At 34.4% G+C, this 23,265-nt stretch overlaps 1 protein-coding gene across 1 annotated transcript; it reads right to left on the reverse strand.

Moving 5' to 3' along the window:
* Positions 1-22,033: 22,033 nt before the first annotated feature.
* LOC143597021 (uncharacterized) lies at positions 22,034-23,035 on the reverse strand. The gene is made up of 2 exons (XM_077075646.1): positions 22,676-23,035; positions 22,034-22,228 (listed from the first exon to the last, which is right to left on the reverse strand). Exons 1-2 carry the CDS (start codon positions 23,033-23,035, stop codon positions 22,034-22,036), a joined length of 555 nt encoding a protein of 184 aa, XP_076931761.1.
* Positions 23,036-23,265: the final 230 nt, after the last annotated feature.

A 23,265-nucleotide genomic window follows, 5' to 3' on the forward strand; every position in this document is an offset into this window, starting at 1 on the left:
CCAGCGTGGATCCCGATTATGTGAACATAGTTGGCCTGAGTGGGGTGATGGGCGCGACGTGTTCGCGCAGTGAAATAACTTAACTGTGAAAGTCACCGTTCGAAAAAAGAAGGTTATGACACATACATCAAAATGGATTAAAACTGAAAAGTATAAGACAATCAAGAATGGGCAAAATAAGAAAGAATATAATTAATATAAATAAGCCTTTATATTCATGCATTCTGACGGAGCAGATTAATTATGGATTACCTGTTCAATAGTTACTATATGTTGCAACTGGAGGCGCATAAAAAACCTAAATTCAGAATTGGATCTAAAAAAACCTGGAACTGGTTTTTAAAACTAGGGTTTTTAATACCCGAATCGATTCTATCCATGAGGTACGGATAGGGTATGACTTTTAATGTTGAAACCCGAAACCCGGTTTAAGATATACCCGAAACCCGGTTTTAGTTATACCCGAAACCCGTATTTTTTGCATACTCGAACATGGTTTTTTGCATACCAGGATATTACTGTTTGTGCACATGTTTTTGTGTGGCTACCCACAGATCTATAGTCGTTTTCCAACGGATCTTTTTTGGACCACATATATAATATAAATACTTGATTTAGAGCATCACCTTTTGATATACCAAACAACTGAAAACACATAAAATATATGTTTTTTGTATAATTGTTTAGTTGTTTATATAGATGTTTGAATGACATTTGAAGTTTGTATGCAAAAAATTGGAGTTAGGATAAAAAAAATGAAGTGGGCCCGTTGACAGAAGAAAGTTGTAGAAAATGGGTTTTTTTAATACCTGGAAAATAGGGTATTCAAAACCCATAAAACGGGTTTTTTCAATACCCGGAAATAGGGTATTCAAATACCCAGGTATTGAAGACCCGGTTCAATACCTGACCCGATTCTTGCTAATACCCGATCATACCTGAACCCGGTTCCATACTCGAACCTGAGTTTTTCTAATACCTGATTTGTGCACCTCTAGTTGCAACGGGCATGTGACGGAAAGTCAGCTGGTATCAATTCAATTTGTTGTGATAAAAGATCTATGACAATTTTATATATTACCGAAGTTGATGGTCAAAAGGTATATATGTAAGTTGAAAGAACAAGAGTTTCATTATCAAAATTAAAGAACCGAAGACAAATACGTGTGTGAATCTTTTATGATAAAAATCCAATAAATTAAAGTTTGTAACTAAATTTGAAGTGCGAATAAATATATTTATAAAGAATTTGTGACCAAAGTATAGTAAACTAAAGGGCAAATGTCATAAAAAACCAACATACTTTCTGTTTTTTCTCATAAAAGTCCTTTAACAATTTTTTGCACGTTAAAGTCCCTATTCATGTTAAATTTGAACAAAGATGTGATGTAACTTTTAAAATCAATGAAATTGATTTTTTCCTTATGTATTTGATTTTTCCTCAAGTGTGTATGAATATATAATCTCTTCCAACGCTATAGTTAACGTTATATATGTATATAATTACAAAAAATTAAACAACTTCTCCTAATTTTCTGATCCATCTAGCAAAATTGCTACATCCAATACTCAAAATCCATGTCTAGCAAATAATAATAATATGTAAGAATAAATATATTTTATATATTTATTTATATGGTCATCATTATCATTTATATAATAATAGATCAAAATAATTAATTATACCTTATTATATATTAGCTTGGTAATTGTTGATAGACCATATTACTCTTAATATCTAATAAAGGGTTTCCCCTTGGGTGTATATATAGAGAGAATAAATTAACATCATAACCTAATCACACACATAAGTAAATCGCATGTCTCCTCTCTCTTCTAAACAAGGTTCCTCTCAAGAACCCTAACCATCCTTAACTATACATCCTAAAGAGGAACTCGATCAAGATAACAAGCATGTCGATTACATCGTACTCTGCTGAGGTTACTACTCTTCATACTGTAACAGGTTCATAGGTTTAATATTTATTATGTTTTCTATTTCTTACATGAAGAACTTATCAACATGTGGCTTCAGAGTGATGTTGATTAATCAGTTCTTCATGTTTTCCCTAAATCTAGAATTAAAGTTGAAAAACTGTTTTGATTAAAAGCCTGATTCAAATTCACAAAGAAAATTATTATAATTTGGTTCACCTCATTATATAATGGAGATCATATAAAACATGTTTTAAAGATTAAAAAAAAACAAAACAAAATAAAAAAAAAATCTATTCATCAAAATTTTACGAACAGTAAATGTCCATCATAATTATTCATCATAATTATTATGTGCAATCTTTGACTAAATTTTAATTATTTATTTATTCTTTAAATTTTGAAAATCAGATTATATATATATAGAAATTAAATTTTCAATCCCTTAATTATAATATGACTATAATTTCTAAAAGTGTGTATTGTGATTGTAAGTTTTGATGATGATGATGATGATGATGATGATGATGATGATGATGATGATGATGATGATGATGATGATGATGATGATGATGATGATGATGATGGTGGAATTATAAACTTAGATAAATACATAACATTTTATGAAGTTATAATCAAAATCTTTTATAACTAATTGCATCAATTTTATCTGATTAGGTTCATGGTTTGATGGTTTATTAGGATTAACGGTTATTGGTTTGAGGCTAATGATTGTTGGTTTTATTTCTCCGGTAACTAATTATTTTACTGTGAACCTACATTTTACCAAGAACCATCCCACTAAACGAAAACTCAGGGGTTGACCGAGAACTCATCCTACCACCGTGAGCATCCTTAATTGATTCGTTTTGTTTAACTTAAACTACATTAAATGTTTTACAAAACTAAAATGGCTTAACTTGAATGAACTTTGATGTATCACTTCTGCCCAAAGGTGATTTGTTACATCTACCCTGTCATTTAAGTCTAAATAAAAGCTTTTGTTAGTTTTTGCCTAACATGATATAAATGTCTACTTCTGCCCAAAGGTGATGTGTTACATTTTTTTCCAGCAAAACTAGCACGTGCATAATTAAAATAATTGTATCACTTCTGCCCAACGGTGATTGGATACAACTGTTTTGCACACATACTTAAATAAATTTTAATTCTGCCCAAAGGTGATTTATTTTTTGTTTAAGTAGAACATTTAATTATAGTCTATTAGTTTGATGTTAATAATAAACATTTCACATCTTCAATAAAATATAATGATCCCCACATTAATGATCCTTTATTAATCTAATGATCATAAACTTTAATCTATATTATTTTAATATCCCATAATATTACTCACTATATTTTCTTCCATAAATAACGATCTCATCCAGATCATCCACTCTAATCTTAAAATACAATTGAATTTTGTTTCATAAAGAGTTTTAATAACATTTAGCTGTTCTCAATTTTAATTATTCATTAAGACATGATATGGCTATCCTACTGCTCTTTCTAATAACAATCATTATATTAAAGACTAGAGCATAACAAATGGGATGCGTCAATCATAATGTCTCTTATAATAATGATAATCAATAATTTATTTAAATAAATGATATTACTAGAGTTATTCTTGATTTAATTTTTCCTAAGACTAATCAAAATAACTCATATGATGCATGCATTCTTTCTTGAAAATTCTAACTATAAGGTTAAATGGCATTACCGAATGCATCATAATGTAAAATACCATGACCCATAAAATTAAGGGCTTACACATGAAAATAAATACATTTTTTTAGTACATTACATACTAAAATTTTCAGCTGTACAATTTGGTGCCTTACGAATCAACTATAACACTCAGAAGTACCAAAAGAAAATGAGTGTGTTGATCAGCAACATATGTACACGAAAAGAAATTTCTGGTACTAGAAATAAGATGTTATTCAACTCACTACGACTAAAACCTAAAAGAGGATAATTCTAAGGTTCATAGACAAAATACAAGTATTACTTCCAGCTTTAGGTTTCTTAAGGAGAAGTTCCATTGCAAAAATATGCCATTAGATTAGGCATAGACATTACAAGACTATCCATAATTCAAAAGAACAACTGGCTAAAATTGATAGCTGTATAATAATGATATATAAGTCTGCTAATCCTAATATTTCCATTAACACATAATTTGTTGAGTCTAGTTCTATATGTTTACCCGAAATCAACAAATAACTAACATGAGTGTTAGTGACAAATTTAAATGTTAAGGTTATTAGAACCATGATAAACTGTCTTTTAATTACACTTTATGATACCTTAAATATTCTGAAGATTAATCAGAATTTAGTATCAATACTTAAGTTGCATTATGACAGTTATAAGGTTTGCATAGCCAACATAAAGTCACTCTTACCTTAAACTCTTATATTATTTGTTATCAATATCTGGATTGAAACATTTATAAAATAGAACTAGATGATAATGTATACTTTCACAACTTTTGTTATAATGCAAAGAAAAATTTAACGAAAAACAAATGTGACCTATAATATTTATATATTAAAACCAAATTTCATGAGAAATCATGACATGGTTGATGAGGGTGATTTTTCATATAATCTCATTCTTAGTGATTTTAAATCATTTGTTAAAGCCCTAAACATTACTTGGCTTAAGGAATAAGTATGGGTCCACCATAAGTTGTATTTCATTGACATTCGTGAAACTTATTCAAACAGAATATTCAGACATAAATCTTTATCATTTAAAATGCTATTTACTTGTATCTAATCAGTATTCTATGGTCCGCGGCCTTAAAGAGATCCGTTTATATATACTTAATATGATTTCTTCTATATATGTCTTTAAGTTTATTATGACATCTGGACTTTAATAGAATCAAATCAAGTCTAACATATATATGACAGATTCCCACGTCATGTACATCATTGAAACTTCTCTTGTATTTTTCCTAGAGATATTAAAGATCAGTGGGAGCCTTAAGTGTCTCAATCATAACTTACAAGATTTGCAAGAGGTGGGGGGAGTGAAAACTTGATATTATCTCAAATACACCTCTTGTACAAGACACTGCTCCATCATAACACTATTCCATCGAAACTTATCTCTTTAGAATTTACTACTACTTTTACAAAAGTTTCATTGTTGCTTAAACATGGACAAATTCCGATTTCTTACTAAATTATTCCTCACCAAGAGAAACTGCAACAACTTATATTATTAACTTGTTTCTCTGTTAGAATCTATTGGTCTTTAAATACTGACCCTAAGTATGCTAATTTCCTAAAGGTTTCTAAGGTCAGTGGGAGCAGTAAAAGTCTTTATAATGACTTGTTAGAAGTACAAGAGGCGGGGCGAAGAGAGATATTAAATTTTACTCCAATAACACCTCTTGTACACCATACTGCGCCAAATCTTACACACTTAGAATCCTAAAAATGATAGCAACCTAACGAAGAGCTAATCCATAAAACCGAGATTTTTAAAATTACTCAACAATCAACTCAGGAGGCCATCTAGGTTTTAAAACCTACTAACACTGATGCTTATGTAACCTCCCTAACTAAAGTTGAATTGGATGTTGGAAAGTTTAATGATCATACCCCTTATAATTAAACCATTATCATCAATCATAATTGACTCCATAAGTCGCTAACGTTTTGAGATTTGGTTGAATCACCTAAAGGTGTTCATAACTAAACTAAATCCTAGCCCAAACGTTAAGACACTAAGAAGCATAATTGATTATTAAAGGTCAGATTCAAAAGGGAATAAATCATCAAAGAATCTTATAACCTATATTATAAAACATTTCTTTAAGGATCATTATTGTTCTAGTAGCTTATAATAGTTAAGAGCTACATTAGATGAACATTGAAACAATTTTCCCTAACAATTGGCTCACATACTTATTTGTTCATTAAACAACCTAAAGTTATAAACTGAAGGTCAAAGAACATGTAGTCTATAAGTCAATAAAATCCATATATGGGTTAATGCAAACATCAAAATTTGATGAAATATTTATACAATTATTTTCATAAAAAACCAAGTGGATTAATGTATCTATCTCAAGATGAGTGGGAGCAACTAAAAACAAAATTGTCCTTATATAGATGACATTCTTCTGACAAGTATATGTTACATGAGTTAAAGCATTTTTCACACATACTTTGATATTATAGATCTTAGAGAGATCCTTACACATGTAACAAACAATATTGCTCTACTTTAGAGGATAATAGGAACACATAGATTATTTCCTTATGCTTCATTAAGTAGACGCCTTATATAAGTTCAAGTCTATACTCGTTTAGATATTACTCAAAATTGCAACACACTAGATATGTCTAGATTAATGTGAAACATCTAGAAGAGTACTAAGATATCTTTAAAAGAAACGAAAGACTATAATTTAAAAGAAGATGTGAGAATTTAAACCAGTATATTACTCTAAACTTTGTCATATTCAGAGATAAGAAAATGTAATTTTCGGGATATATTCTTATGTCAGTAGATAAATCTATCTCATGGAGGAGTCATAATGAACTGATAACAACAACCTAAGTCATAACAACATAATATGTTGATTATTTACAACGTTGTTGTCAATAAATGTTGTTGAATATTTATTAGTGGACTCATAAGTTTTATTAAACTCCAAATAACTTATATATTGAAGACTAATTGTGACAACGTCAGCTACCATGTTTTCTCAAACTGTAACAGTTTGATAGGTGCTGCATAAAATTTTGATATGAAATTAATTATTCGTTTATGAACGAATTGAGGAATCTAAATTTTCATATTGAATAAATTCATGATATGCTTAAGGATCCTATAACTAAAGGTCTATTACCTATAAGTATTATGAAAGTGCTTATAATCATGAGGGGTTTATTAATGACCACCTACAACTGCATATCGTACTATGAATGATTAACTATTAAATTTCCTCATCAGTTTTGATTTTGTACGTCTCTTAATATGTTCTGCATGCATAATGCCATATAGACGAATTAAATATATAAATCAAACGTTCTGAAGGGCTTACTTGAAAATTTTGATCATAACTAGTTAGGTTTTAAATAAGGACTGCAGTATGATTAATGAGGGTCTTGAGCTGATGTTCAATTCAATGACTGTATTTCTCTGCTCCAGTTTGAGTTTAAAACTAGAATGAATGTTAACTCCTGATCAGGCTTATCTAATACTCATAATAATGATTAGTCGGCCAAGTGAGAGAATGTAAGAATAAATATATTTTATATATTTATTTATATAGCCATCATTATCATTTATATAATAATAGATCAAAATAATTAATTATACCTTATTATATATTAGCTTGGTAATTGCTGATGGGCCATATTACTCTTAATAGCTAATAAAGGGTTTCCCCTTGGTTGTATATAGAGAGAGAATAAATTAACATCATAACCTAATCTCACACACATAAGTAAATCATGTGTCTCTTCTCTCTTCTAAACAGGGTTCCTCTCAAGAACCCTAACCATCCTTAACTATACATCCTAAAGGGGAACTCGATCAAGATGACAAGCATATCGACTACATCATACCCTGCTGCGGTTACTACTCTTCATGCTATAACAGGTTCATAGGTTTAATATTTATTATGTTTTCTATTTCTTACATGAAGAACTGATCAACATAACAACCATGTCTAAAAATTTAAGCCAACATACTTACTATTAGTTAGCTGAAATAGTACTAAATAATTTAAACAAATTTGAACGTAAAAACATAATAAGATTGTTTAAGTTGTCTTATACATTTTTAATCGTGGTTAATTAAAAAGTATTTGTGAATAGAAAAATGTTTTTTTGGCTGTATCTTCCTAAGAATCCATTATATAAGGAACACGCCCTACTCACGTAGTATAAAGCTTAGGGAAAAACATGTAAAGCTTCAAAAAAATCAGTTTCATGTTGTTTTTATAAGTTACATCGCTTCTTTGTTCAAATTTAACATGTGCAGGGATTTTAGTGTGCAAAAAATTGTTGATGGATTTTTGTGCAAAAAAACAAAATATATTTTAGTTTTTTATGATACCTGCCCTAAACTAAACTTAGTTCAATCACATGCTCTAAAAGCATTATACCTTTATATTTTAAAGTGTAAATTAAAAAATACATAAATTCACATCTAAGAAGAAAAATGAGTAGTTTTTTATTTATTACAATTAACTTTTTTTATAACGACAACTTCAGAACTATGTAACTTCATTTCTATAAAAGTTCAAACCACTCATTATTAAAAAACACAAATCGCTCGTTATTTAAAAACACAAATCGCTCGTTATCAACATATTGATACCGCTATTATTACCAGTATGATTTACACTTGTGGATCAAGACAACCCTATCTGTCAATATTAGTGTCCAAAAACAAACATGTGGTTGTAGAAGGTTACAATCGGTGAATATTTATCATGTAAACTCACATATTGTTTTTTATATATCTAACTGGTTAACTGGTTTTTATCTCTCGTGTTATGGGATTGTGTTTTTTTCGTGTCTAATATTTATATTTTTTTGAATTTTTATTTTATTTATTAGAAGAAAGTTAATAATTACTTAGGTTTTGATAATGAAATAGTTTCACAAATAAATGAGATATTATAACTCGTTTAAAAGCAATGAGTTTGGTGAGACCCATGACTCGTTTATTTTTTTACTACAAAAATGTTTCTTAATATAAATAATATCATTTTTGTTGAAAACAAATTGGATATTAATTTTTAGTAGATTCATATTTTTATAGGATTTTCATATCAAATATTTGGTGAGATTAATTTTTAATATAATGAGATGTTATAACCCGTTTAAGGTTATCTGCGTTTGGTAAGACCTATACCCGTGAATTCGGGTCAAATCCATGATAAGTCTTCATTTACAAATAAAACAATCTGATTGCTTGAGAGAATGTTTGAAGCAACCAGAGAGCTTTTAAAGGTTTCATATATATATATATAGTTAAGATTGTGAATTCTTAGTTCTATAGTTTTTCTTTTATTCTTTCATTTTCCTTTATTTTTCAAGCAACATGTATCGTAATTTATTTGCATCCTCATATGTTATTATACATTATTCGTTTATAATATTTATCTATGTTTTTTGAATTTTAATTTTATTTATTGTAAGGAAGTTAATAATATACTTGGGATTTGATTATAATTTTTTTTCATAAATAAACGAGATGATATACCGGTTTAAAAGCTATCTGGGTTTAGACCCATTACCCGCTTATTTATTTATTTTTTACTAAAAAATTGTTACTTAATTATAAATAATATATTTTTAAAAAAATGGATATTAATTTTTAGTATGTCCCTATTTTATAGGATTTTCATATCAAATATTTGATAATATTAATATTTAATATAATGAGATGTTATAACCCGTTCAAGGGCTATCTGGGTTTGATGGGACACATATCCATGAATTCGGGTCAAATGCATGAGAAACCTTTATTTAAGAATAAAGCAATTTGGTGTCTTGAGAGAATTTAGGAAGCTTTCGTTTATATATATATATTATAAGATTAAGATGTTATGTTTAATTACTTCATTTATTTCTGGGCCGGATTATTTTTTTTTAATTTTTATTATTTTTTTTGAAAGGTGAATTTCTTAATCCCTTATTGGAAGTGGGTTTTGAACCCACAACCTCCAAACCTTAGTGTATTAGAAGCTTTGCCTCTACCATTGGACCACAACCCCAATGGCTTCTGGGCCGGATTATATTTTTAAATAATTGAAGAAACACTGATCCAATCCCCTGTACGTGTCTTGGATCTAATGAGTCAACCGGGTAAGATACAACAACAACCAACACGATATGAGCACACATTCCCAAAGTCCAGTGACCGGAACCTGTAAAACAAACACCGTGAGCTCGTTACGGGAAGGACAAGTGGGGGGGTCTTCCCGTAACCACCCTCCGACGTGAGAATAAGTACCGTTCTAACGTAGAGAAAGTACTAGAGTATTGAGAGTAAATACTTGAGAGTGAATGTGTACCTCATGCAGATAGAGAATGTATTTATAGCCAAAAGATGTGGGAATTGTGATTGGGCAAGCTGTCCCTTTCTAGAAGATCTCTCTTAACCGTCTGGACGCGTGTCTTTATGTGATAGGTTGAGCTATATGTCCCATGTGCATGGGTATAACAACCTGGAGACGTGTCATTCTATGATAGGACGAGTTGATCCCTAGCCATGTACACGGTTATAACAACCTGGCCAGGTGTCCTCCATCCATTGGTTGATGAGTCACGTTTTCTTCAAGTAACAATCGTGGTGTATTCTTTTAAGAAGGTAATTAATTATTTACAGCTGTCCTGTTGGCATTGCCTTCCGGTCAACTTGGCGGATAGATGTGCGGGTGTCTGGATGCTTCCGCGTGTGATGTGAGGGTGTTTTTCCTCTATCATGTTATGCGGGTGACCATATGTTCCGCGTGTGGCGCATGAGGGATTCCTCTCCTACTCGAGGGTAATACTTAAGGGTATTTGGGTCTTTTTGGTACCATACATCTATAATAAATGGTCAAGAAGATGTTTAACAAGATTGTCTTTTCATACAACGAAGATCCAAGTTTTAAGTCTTTGTCGTTTTAAAGGAAAAAACGTGTAAAATAAAAGTAAAGTTAGAGAATAACGTGTTGGTATGTCGCTTCGATGAGGGTTTCATGATGATCGATTACAAAACGCAGCAGTAATATAACAATGGAATTTTGATATAGTGAATGGAACAAGAACAAGAAACAACTGATGTAAAGTTAATATTATTGATGATAAACATACACATACATACAATTCCTTTACATCGACCTATTTATAGTTGTTGATGAGAACGGTTGATTAACTGCTTTTATAACCGTTCATAATCAACTGTTTGACAACGATTGACAATACATAACATAAACCTAAATATCTACTGATAGGGCTACAGGCCCATTAAACATCAGATACAAATAAAAGCCTTATAAGTTCAGCCCATTTAATACATAAACTAAATAGTAATTTTGACCCAATAACAAATAAACGTAAATATATTTCCTTGAGCAGCTTCCAAATTGATTTTATCTTGATCAGGAGATTAACAATTTCAACATAACAGTTATCATATAACTTATTGTTTTCAAACAAGATAGACTACTTCATGTTACCAGATGATGAGTTAACAAAACAACCCATTTGTTTCTACAATTAGCTTTATAATAAACATATATATTGTTTAAGAAATCACATGGCAAGTTGGATGGATCAATAATACAAACCCTTTTGTTTTATGCATTTTTTAAGTTTGTTTGAAAGGCACTTTTATGAAACACCCGTTAAATTTGTTGTAATACAATTTAAAAAAATCAAATGACTAATACGAAAAGTATAATGATGGTATGAAAGATCGTAAGAGGCTGTTATAATGGAGATCAATAGTTCATAGAGAAAGGATGATTTCATGTTTGGCACGTAAAATCATTTGTAAACAAAAACATGCAGCGGAAACTTAACGCAATCGTCATTTTAAAACCAATGAAGAAGTTTGGTGTCACAAATGAATTTTTCAATAATTTATTAGTTTTGTTTTGTATTTATGTAAATCATTTTGACATATAAACAGTTAGGGTAACTTGGTAAGTTGGTTGATGCTAGTTTTGTTATGCTATATATAGTGGAGGGGCTTCAAAATGGGGCTTTGCACCATATGACGCCCGGTCAGCAAATATTGAGTTTTTATTTTAAGGGTATAATAGTATTGTAGCCCTGTATGTGTGTGTGTATATATATATATATGCCACACACATATATAATAATAATAATAATAATAATAATAATAATAATAATAATAATAATAATAATAAACATAAACAAAAAAAATGACGATAAATATTCATCCCACTCCTAAATCGCCCCAATATCGCATGGAGGCGGTGTTTACCAATTTGTAGCCCGTTATCGCACTTTCTCATTCATTAAGCAAAATGTCTTGATCCTTTTTTAAGTGGAGAAATTCTTTTTTTAATAGATTCTTTTTGTTTCTTTTTATTCTTTTATTTATTTTATTTGTGTGTTTTGTTTAAATCTATATCTATACTAATTAATAAATAAAGGTTTCCTTATGCCACGTGTCCTCTATCTAGCCCACCATTCCTCTTAATTTCCCGCCTCCTACCACACTCATTATATAAACTCGGTTCATATCCATACCCGACCCAATTAGCAGAATATATATCATATATAAATGGCTATTATAATATAGTATTTTGTCATTCTACTTATTAATTAGAGTCAACTAATTTAAACATACAATATCTTACTTATTTAAACATAAACTCTTAATTATCTTATTTCCGTAATTTATGTCATAATCATACTTCTCTACATTAAAAAGATTCAACAAAGATTTAAATATTGCTAATTACACCTCATATTATGTTTGAATTTTAAATTTCAAGTATTAATGATAATTGCATATCTATGACATTTTATTCAAATTAAGGATATTTTTTAAAAATTACATGTAATCCTTAAAAAATAAATTGATTGATTCATACTCAAAATAATTGTTCTCTTTCCAAATTACCGATTAACTCATTAAACGATTCATAATTCTATAATGCTATAAATACAATAACGTGATGACAAATACTTATAGGATTAACTCTTCTGCATCTTTTGGTAAAACGTTTTTACCATCCAAGTATGTTCTTCTGCTTTCCTGCATTGATCATCATATTTTGTAATATTTTATTAATTACCATACACAACAAATTATGAAATTAATTCTTCTATCAATGTCTCTAATATGAAATGAAGCCAAATTTTTTTTTTGATTAACTTGAGAGACAACAGATAAAACCAAACAACAAATGTGCTAACAAAATTTGGTAAATTGAAATTATTTAATGATGAGGAGCTAAATATTCAATGCCGGCTCTAGGGTCAGCCAAGTAAGGAAACAGCCTTGGGCCTCCACATTCCTAGGCCACCATAAGTTTAAGGATTTAGTATTATAATAGAATATAAAAATAGTGAAGAATACTCGGTTGGCCACAATAATCCCTTCATTTTGTGATTTAAACAATTTAGTTTAATTTATTTAACATTTATGGCATGCAATTAGATTTATATGTCTGATATGGTTTTTGGGTTAAAAATTGTCAAATGGAAAGTAAAAAAATCGTTATTCAAAAGGGCCTCAAATTGTTGTCTCGGTTTAGGCCTCCGGGCACGTTGAGACTGCCCTGCAAATATTTAACATCATTTTTTATTTATTTAATATTCAGCTATCACAACTAGGTCAAACCTTACTTTCCCAAGTTTGAAGAACATCTCCAAGAGAATTTTCTTGCTACTTTATTTATAGGCCCGCACTACCTAACAAAAATGCAAAACCCAAGCATGTGAAGAATGCCCAGAAAAAATCTTTCGTTGGCATACAGATCTAAAAATTGCACCAACTTTTAAGGGACGAAGTACGGTTCCATTTTAGAAGACAAGCTAATTCAATATTCTAGACTTGGGTTGATTATGCATTATTGTATTTATTATTCAACTTAATTTTTTAACAAACATAAATTTTTTGTTCGATCACTTAATATTTTGCATGTTTTGTGATAAATGAATTATTAAAAAAAATATATATTATTTAACAGGAATGTATGTTTGTACCTTTTTTATTTAATACTCAAATTTGTTTATAAAAACTTTTTATTGTTTATATTTCAAATGTTGATAAAAATTAAATTTGTTAAACCCGTGTTGTACATGGGTATCTAACCTAGTATGTTAAATATAATAAGAGACTTGGTGTCGCAAGCAGGACCGTCTCCAAGAATTTAAATACATTGACTGAACCAAAATAAAAAGCTTCTAGACCCTAATGAGTAACCAGTGGCGGAACAAGAAATTTTTAACCGGGGTTCATAATAGAATTTTTTTAACATTCGTAATTCAATAAGTTGGGTCACTAATTCATCTTCTGAAAATGCAACTTCGCATTTAATGAATTTAGTTAAGTCTCGGTGCTTGGTTTAAGCATAGTATATCTTTTCAAAGACGTGTTTATAATAATAATTTTTTCTTGAACGACCAAGAGGAAATTATTTCATTAAAACACCCAACCAGAACTTCAAGTGGCTATCCGGTGTCACTAGTACAAACACCACGGTGAAGCACAACTAGAAATCAAAGAGAAACACAACAGAAAAACCAAAAAAATAATACCAACAAATTGAAGCTTCTCCAGTTTTCCCACGTAATCGCGTCCGATATCGATCTATTTCACACCCACAAAAGCCCAACGCTTTTATTCCTTCCACCACATTGTTTAATTGTGAGAATTTTCCATTAAACACCGCATCATTTCTACCTTTCCAAAGACACCAAATTATCGTTAAACAACCGCATGAAACACCTTAGCTTTTCTCATTGTAAACCTTGTGACTTAAAATATCTCCAACAAGTCTCGAAAACTGAAAGCAAAAAAAGAGGGTACCTTGCACCATAGAGCTATCAATTGCCAGGTAGCTTGAATGAAGTTACATGATACGAACAAATGTTCCGCTGACTCTTCCGCCTCGCCACAAATAGGGCACAACACCGACGACACGTCTACATTTCGTCTTGCTAGTGACACAAGGGATGGAATTCCTTCCATCTCCGCCCGCCATGCCAGAACCCCGACTTTTAACGAAACCCACTTATTCGATTTGAAGTTGTATTCAGCCACCGACCCAGTATCCGTTAACATATTTTCCTTTACACTTTTTTTCCGAAACTTTATTTGATTCATCTAATATCCAGCACCAACGATCACTTCCAGGGCTTAAATGAACTTGTGGACATTCCAGCAGAAGTTCCCGAAGCTCTTTTATCTCAGCCCGTAAGGATGTGTGTCTTTTGCAGTTCCAAGTTCCACATATCTCATCTTCATACATCACCAAACGGATCGACACTGTACATGCTTTGTTGGTCTCAAGTTGGAAGCGGGAACCGAGTAGCAAATGGCAATTCACCTTTCCACCATTCAATCCAAAACAAAGTACCTTCCGCATCCCAAACACGACTTTGAAAGCTTTACATAAGTTCACACCCAAACCCTCTAATTTGCTTTTTATACGAGCAATCTGTCTCCATGGCCCCGGTGCAGACAAGCGTACCGGCATATCTAACCATGCTCTAGATGTATTATGGAGGATCCATATCACTTTTCTCCACAATCTATTTTTTTTCCCGTTTGAATCTCCACCACCACTTCGTGAGCATTGCTAAATTAGATTCTCGTAAAGATCCCAACCTAAGCCCGCCATATTTCACTGGAGCAACTATTTTATCCCACGCCACCCTTTTCTTAATCAAATCCACCACCGGATCCCACAAAATCAATCTAATTCATGTTCCTCCCCACTTGTAACCCAAGATGCTGGAAACGAAAGTCATCTGTTTTAAACCTTAACATATCAGCCATCTCTTTTCTCTCATGTTCCATCACACAAGTGCCAAAAATCCAACTTTTCGCTAAGTTTATTTTTAAAACGGAGACCAAGTAAAAGCACCTCAAAATCCGTCTTAAATTTAGGACGTTCTCGACCCCCCACTCCCCTAAGAACACCACATCGTCAGCATAAATGAAATGTGCAATAATGGTCCACCACTACCACATCTTAAACCCTGGTATAACCCGCGACTATTTGCTATTTCCATAATACTAGTTAGTGCCTCCATTGCTATGATGAATAAGAACGGAGACAGAGGGTCCCCTTGTCGGAGACGCCGAGAGCAAGAGAACTCGTAGGTCGTGGATCCGTTCACCAATACTGATGATCGTCCTACCACCAATATCGCACAAATCCATCTTCTCCATCTGTCTGGGAAATTCATTTGCTCCAAAATCGTGTCCAGAATAATAAACTCATTTTAGAACAAAAAAAAAATACGATTATTAATTTTTTTTTCTGAAGGACAAATAAGATTATTAAATTATATAATTAACTAACAAAAATCTAAAATGTTGAATAAAGAGAACTTCATATATCAGTAGTTTATTCCATGGATACATCTATAATCTATAATATATATAAACGAAACCTTTAAAATCTTATGTGTCACGCTTTGATCGCTTCCCCACTCCCATGAAGTCATTAGATTGCTTTATTTTTCAATGGTGAGTTCTCATTGATTTAACCCGGTTCTCACCCGTTTAGGTTATATATAGCTTATAATATCAAACCTTTTGTAAATCGTAATATATGCTCCGTGTCTCCTTCACTGTTGAGACCTCGAATGGATCGTAAGGATTGAACGTGCGAGTGTGTGAGGTCTACATGGTCGTTTTAGTCGTAAGTAATCGTTTGACCGGTGAATGGAAGGTATTCCGTTATATTTAGTGAACATGCCTATTACAAAAAAGAGTATGTTACATATATAGGATCTCAGAGGAATCTTTTCCTCGAACCGTTACCCTAGGCCCTATTCTATTATCCAGCAGTTATTCCCCTCCCTCTGACTTTGGCAGGAGGCTTGCTTTTGTCCGCTGGGTATGTCATTTGATCTAGGAATACGTAAGCTTCAGTTCTGTCGGGGTCAGCTCCATAGTGACTGGTCCCTTGTTGACTTTGGTCTTTGTCTTGGTGTGCACTTGATATCCTGAACTTGGCCTCACTTCTTGGGCCTGCCTATCTTGTTAATGCTTCTTGGGCTTCAACATGCTAAATCTGAGGTAGCCTCTTCAAGTCCCTCAGTCCATTGTCTTTGTTATTTATGGCGAGGATAATGGACTAGGTTAAGATCTGTCACTTCTTTTTCTCCCAGCGGCTCCCAAGCTTTGGGTCCATGTTAAAAATGAAAACCATTTTCTTCTATGCTCTAGCCCAACACATAATTCGTCCCACCTCGATCCAACATGTTCAAAGGCTGTAAAACTTGTGGTGTGGGTTGAATGTTCACACTTCCCCACGCCGTAATTATTCGCTGCTTATACGTCATCAACATAACTCCTCCCCTATCATTTCTTTTAACTTTCTTCCTTACACTCCTGGCGATTCACTTTCTTCCAACAGATCTTTCATCGTTTCCTTTTTCAGGCAGGTTAGTGCTAGTTACCTTTTCATTATTTCTTCTTTTTCTCAGCCATGAGTCGGGAGGGTTTGTCTTCGATCACCTCTATCCTTTCTCAAGAAAAGATGTTAGCATTATGATGTTCTTAAAACAGTCAATTAAATATTAACTAAACTAAACAAGTAATAAAAACTTGACTAAAGACTCAACTACACAAAACACCGACAAGTGAACCGGTTAATTGTACTAAATCTAAGTAAGTCCGGAATATCGAACCCACATGACTCTATAAATTACGTTAATTAGCTAATCAGAATCGACTTACGACATGACTATTTATTATTAATGTTTTAAGGGGTTTTTAAACTAATATTTTAAACTAAGAAATTAAATAAACAAGTAAACTAGAGACAAGCAATTAATTACAAGTTCGAAACCAATAAGAGAAGTAATCTACCTAGGTAAGAATCCTATGCATCAACAATCATCAAGCAATGAACAACTAATATGATATGGAAACTGATTTCTAAACGTATTCACCTAGCAAACCCTAAAGAACCCTTGATCGCGTCAAGTAAAATCCTAAAGAATAATTATTAGATTATTAAGCAATCAGTTATATTGATTTCCTTACAGTTATCAATTAGGGTTAATTAATAGTATCTAAAGCAAGAAATCTTACGAAACACTAAACCCAAGATAACTTGATAAACTTATCATGACATCATGAACAAGGATCAACACAATAAGCAAGAATATTGTCACTAATATATCCTAGCATGCGATTGACCAAGACACATGAACAACTCCTCACCTTACAGCTATTGGAATTTAGCAGTACATTTAAAACCCTAACCAACTATCAACTAGCTTCTATGATCTAATAGGCTTATTCAACCGTAATAATCAAAACACCAAGTAATGATTAAACATAAGCCCTAAATCTAAAGAACACAATCAAAAGATAAAAGGTCTATGTGAAGCATTAGTTAACAATCAATCAAGATAATAAATATTCATATGCATCATGAAAGCAAAATCAAGTCTTTTACTATTAAAATAACGAAACCATAATCAAATCAATTGTCCAAAGCAAGAATCAAATCAACACATGTTCATCAAACCTAGGTAGACATGAAGTCCAGCCTAGCATAGTCGTAATCAAAGATAAATAACTAAAACCAAGTAAACAAAAGAGATTCATAATAGATAATGAATAAAGATGATGAAAAAGAACGAAAGAACCCTTCTTAATCGATCCTTGAACAATCGTATGAAAGCTCTATGATCTCTAATGCAATCAACCTCCAAAAACCCTTCAAAACCTTGGTTTCTTCTTTCCAAATCGGCTGCCAAAGTCTCTCCATTCGTCTAGGTTTGCAATCTTCGTTATATAAATCGATAACCGGGCTTGGACTTGCAAAAACGAGTGAACAGTGGGCTCTAGGCGGCGCGCGGTCGGGCCTGGCCACCCCCGTCGCGCGGCTCGCCGTGTATTAGCAAGGGGCACGAAATTTTCATGTTATTTATTATTATATCTTGCTAAATCTTGATAATTATCTTCCTTGAACTCCAAGTAACGCTTAGAACCGTCTAGACCTTCTTTTCCTTGACTTTCAAACCACTATCTATATGCAAATAAATCAAAACTCGTAAGTGAAGTAATCATGTAACCAATGATGAGCAAAACGAGCATTAACTTCGCATGAAAAGATAGAAAGAATTAAGTTTTACATGCAAGACACCAAAAGAGTTAAAACCAGATAAACATATAATACTTGACACAAAACCTAAATTAATAAAAGATAAACGAAACACGAATCAAACCGAACTCAAAACATTAAAGAAACATAACTTTACAAGGGATTCGAGATGTATAAATAGATGTATATCACACTATGTTCTCGATATCGTATCCCGTTGTCATTGTCTCCGATCTTGCCAAACCCCATGAAACGGCCCTTAGTCATCCCAACCTTATCACCTTGTATACCGAGAATTTGGAGTGTGCAAACATTCGCTACCATCTTACCGAGTTTCAAAAGGCGCTATTAAAATACCACAAACTAGGGTTTTCACAAGTCCATCCCCTGGGTTTTCTACGGGTGACTCACTTTGACCTTGCATGCCGTGCCATGGGTGGCTTTGCCATGGTTCCTCTATTCCGAAAATTTTACCGTCTCAAAGTCGACGGTGATTGGTTCACCTTGGAGCGCCGTCCGATGGACAAGCAACCACTGTGTTATTCAAAAATGCCTACCGGATTTTACCCTAAAGAGTGGAAAAATAGCTTTTCCTTTGTTTCTGCTGCTTTTTCCCCGAGGCTTTTCAGCCGCCGCCGTACAGATTCTCTTATTCATGATTCGGCTCCCCGTCCTTCCACGAATCAAGATAATCTGTATAAACTGCTTATAGATAATCCAACAGAAGAGATGACTTATCCTGAACCCCTTCTGTACATGGCTGGGATGATTCTGATATGGGCAAATCCTTCTACTCGACCAGCTGTGTTTGAAGGCAATCGAGGTCCTCCGACCTTTATCACTTCTTTCGTCTCTTTGTATGTTATCACATTATTTTGAGGGTTACTAATAGTGTTTATTTTTTTATGTAGAGATGACTTTGAAAGAACTTCTTCAGAAAGGAAATATGAAGGCTGCGGAGTTTGTCGAGCTTCCCGTGAATCATGGGAATAGCTCAGAGGCTAAATTGGCTTCCTTGGACCGGGCTGCATCGACCTTACTCCTCAGCGTGGAGGATACCCCCAAACGCAAGAACCCGTTTTCTGACGTTTTTGACGCCTCCATGAAAAACCGGCTAAGGAGCTCCAAACGCCCTTACCTAGGTCAGTCATCGTCTTCCCGCCCTGTCGTCACACCTCCTTCGGAGGTTGTTGACCTGGATGCTAAATTTGCCTTCCCTGTCATCACTAATACACCGGAGATGGGTCATGATGCTGGCCCTCTTCTAACCAGGTTGATCCCAAAGGCAAATGACATGAGGAACTTGGATCACTACCTCCTGAAGATGTCCCTCCATCTAGGACTGAAAAACCCATCCCTAGCAGGATCTTTGCTCTGAAATGGAAATTAGATGCAGGAGCCTTGGTGATGACCGCTCAACAAGCGCATGACTTCCTTTCTGAAGTTATTCATCCAGTGGACATTGCACACATCCGGGCTATGAGTATCGATGACCTAGTGGGTAAGTTTGGGACGCGTTTCTATCATGCCCTAGCTTTGGGGCAGCCACTTATCATGCCGTCATTGATGCGGATCACATATTGCAACAAAACCAAAAGGAAATCGATCGAGCGCACCATTGAGAAGAATAAACAAAAAAAATCCAAAGCTTGCAACAGAAGGTTGTTTTGCCTGAAGAGAAGGCCTTGGGTGTACCTGGCTTGGAGGCTGCTTTCAAAACTTCTCAAGATTGCAATACCCAATTGTCTTCCGATCTCTTTACAGCCCGTGATCGAGCCACTGTGTTGGAAGCTCAGTGGATTGCAGCCCAGGCCCACCATGAGAAGTTTCAATAGGTGAGATTTTCTTTAGTTTGTTCTTTTCTATTTTCATTTTGTGATTCTCCTGATCCTCATGGTATTGTTGTTAGTTAGAGACCAGTTCAAGCTTGAGCAGGAAGCATATGAAAGTTTGAAGCGTGAAGTTGAAGAGATTCGATCCTAGAAGGATCGGGTGATCGAGGATCTTCTCTAGGAGTGTGCGAAGTTGGAGCATGAGCGTGACACCCATAAAACGGATCGAGCTTGGATGGTGATGGAAGGATTCAAATTGGTGTATGAGCGGGCTAAATCCTGCCGAAAACTTGCCAGGTGAAGGATCTCCTGAACAAGGCCATATTTGCTTCTGGTTTCAGTATGGCTTGAAAGCAGTTTATGATTATTAAGCTCAAGGTGTCCCGATCCTCGAGGTTCCCTCTTTTTCTGCTACTGCCGAGGCCGAGGATAAGAAACCTTTCATTGCTTACAACTCCTTTGAACCTCCAATCTTGAAGCAACTCTCGATGGCTCCTGGCATTCCCGTGAATGAATCAAAGCTTTATCCTCCGTGGTTGATCCTCCGTCTCCCTACCCGTAGTCTTAACTCCGCTAATTATGGCAAGTGATTGTCTTTTGTGGATTTCCTTTTGAACTTTGAACATTTTGCATGGATAACTTTAATAGTACCCCTTACGGGCTTAGGTTTGTGTGTTGATATTTCGCCCTCGGAGGGCTTATTTGGATATTTTAATCATTATGTTTATGCCATTTATTGGTTGTGCACGTTTGTGATCACTTTAGATGTCTCTAGAATTTATTTTATTGCTTTGGTTAACCGGATAGACTATCGGCGAGGCCTTCTCCTTGACCTTTGTTACAGGAGTTATGAAGTTGTTTAGTTGTTATGAGCTCATTTAAGTGTTTTTTCTCGGAGAAAATTAGTTTTTTGATTATTCTGAATGGGTCTTTATAGTTTGAGTGGTATCATTTAACATTGCAAAATCAACAAATGCCCTTCAGGAGAGGTTTTCATAAGATTTCAAGATGGATGGTTCGCCGCCCCATTCGTGTCTCATTACAGAAATAAATTACAAAAAGACATCCAAATAACAACCCCATAATATTTCCTAAGGTACTTCTCCGTGTAGGAGTGTTTCTCCCGGAGGTTATTGTGAACCTTAAGGGTTTTGCCCTAGCAACATGTTGCTGGTTGTAACAAAAAGATGTGTCGTTCACTTGACACGTGCCTCTTCCTACCTGGCCTCAACTAGGCTTAGGCATAATACTTCCTCAATTGCATTGCGTTCCAGGTACGAAGTATTTCCTCCCCCGTATAGTACGCCAACTTGTAGGACCCTTTTTCTCCAGCCCAAATTACCTGGTACGGGCCCTCCCACCGGGGTCCCAACTTCCTTTAAGTCTTTTGTTTGCTTGCTTCATTCTCTCGTAGGACTAGATCTCCCACTTTGAATTTGACTTCCCTTAATCGGGAGTTTTAGTATTTCTCAGTCTTTTTCTTGTACTCGGGTTCTCGTTGTGCTGCCATCTCCCTTCTTTCCTCATCCAAGTTGAGATTCAACCGGAGGTCATTCTCGTTTTCTACCTCGGTTAACCTCATCCTCCTAGTCGGTGACCCAATTCTACAGGTATCATCGTCTCCATCCCATATGTGAGGCTGAAAGGTGTCTCTCTGTGACAAACTTTGGGCACGGTTCGATGGGCCCACAGAACGTGGGGTAGTTCGTCTACACAGGAACTTCGCTGCGTACCCAACCGGCCAGTAATGCCCTCGACAATGCTCCGGTTGGCTCTTTCTACCTGCCCGTTGGCTTGAGGATGGGCGACCGATGTAAAAATTTGTCTTATGTGTAACTATTCACACCATTCCCGGAACACACCCCCGACAAACTGCTTTCCATGTCACTGACCAGGGTGTGAGGGAGCCCAAATCGGCATACAATGTTCTCCCATACGAATCGCATGACCTGTTGCCTTGTGATGGTGACCAGAGGCTTGGCCTCCACCCAGTTGGTAAAGTAATCTATGGCTACCACTAGAACTTAGCCTTTCTCGACCCTTCAGGAAATGGGACTACGATGTCAATCCCCCACTTCTAGAATGACCAGGATGAACTTACTGGAATGAGATTGAGTTTCGGCTTTTGGGTGATCGGGGCATAAATCTGACAGCTTTCGCATTTTCGTATCTCCCTAAGGGCACTCATGAACATGGCCAGCCAATAGTATCCGGCTCTCATGGCTCGGGCATCAACCATTTTTGCCCTTATATGCATCCCACATATCCCCTCATGGATCTCTCGAATGACGTACTCGGCTTCTTCATAGTCTATGCATTTGAGGGAGGGTCCCAGGTAAGATCTACGATACAAACTTCCGTCAATGATCTCATATTGGAGAGCCCAAATTCTCAGTCTTCTGGCTTCCTGCCTGTCTTCAGGAACGATCCCATCTTGTAAGTACTGGAGAATGGGAGTCATCCAGTTGGGCTGAGGTCTCTCCACGCTGGCGACCACGTCCTCAAATATGGATAGCTTCTTGATGGTTTCTACTTTGACGCCCTTTGCCAGATGGTCAAAGGCAACCGATGCTAATTTACTTAGCACGTCAGCTTTTTTGTTGAGACCTTGGGATATGTGGAAGACCTCCGATCTTTTGAATCCTTGCAATAGCTATTGTGCCTTTTGTAGGTATTCCACCATCTTCGGGT

Source organism: Bidens hawaiensis, unplaced genomic scaffold (assembly GCF_021521415.1).
Source record: "Bidens hawaiensis isolate Kalapana, Puna unplaced genomic scaffold, B.hawaiensis_p1.1 tig00047491_1, whole genome shotgun sequence".
In the NCBI taxonomy this organism is placed as follows: Eukaryota; Viridiplantae; Streptophyta; class Magnoliopsida; order Asterales; family Asteraceae; genus Bidens; species Bidens hawaiensis.

Bases quoted from the DNA above. Each gene is read 5' to 3' on its own strand.
- LOC143597021 (XM_077075646.1), bottom strand. From the start codon at position 23,035: ATGACTCCCATTCTCCAGTACTTACAAGATGGGATCGTTCCTGAAGAC. The intron at 22,229-22,675 runs GTAAGTTCATCC...AGTTTGTCACAG, and splicing joins CGAAACTCAATCTCATTCCA to AGAGACACCTTTCAGCCTCA.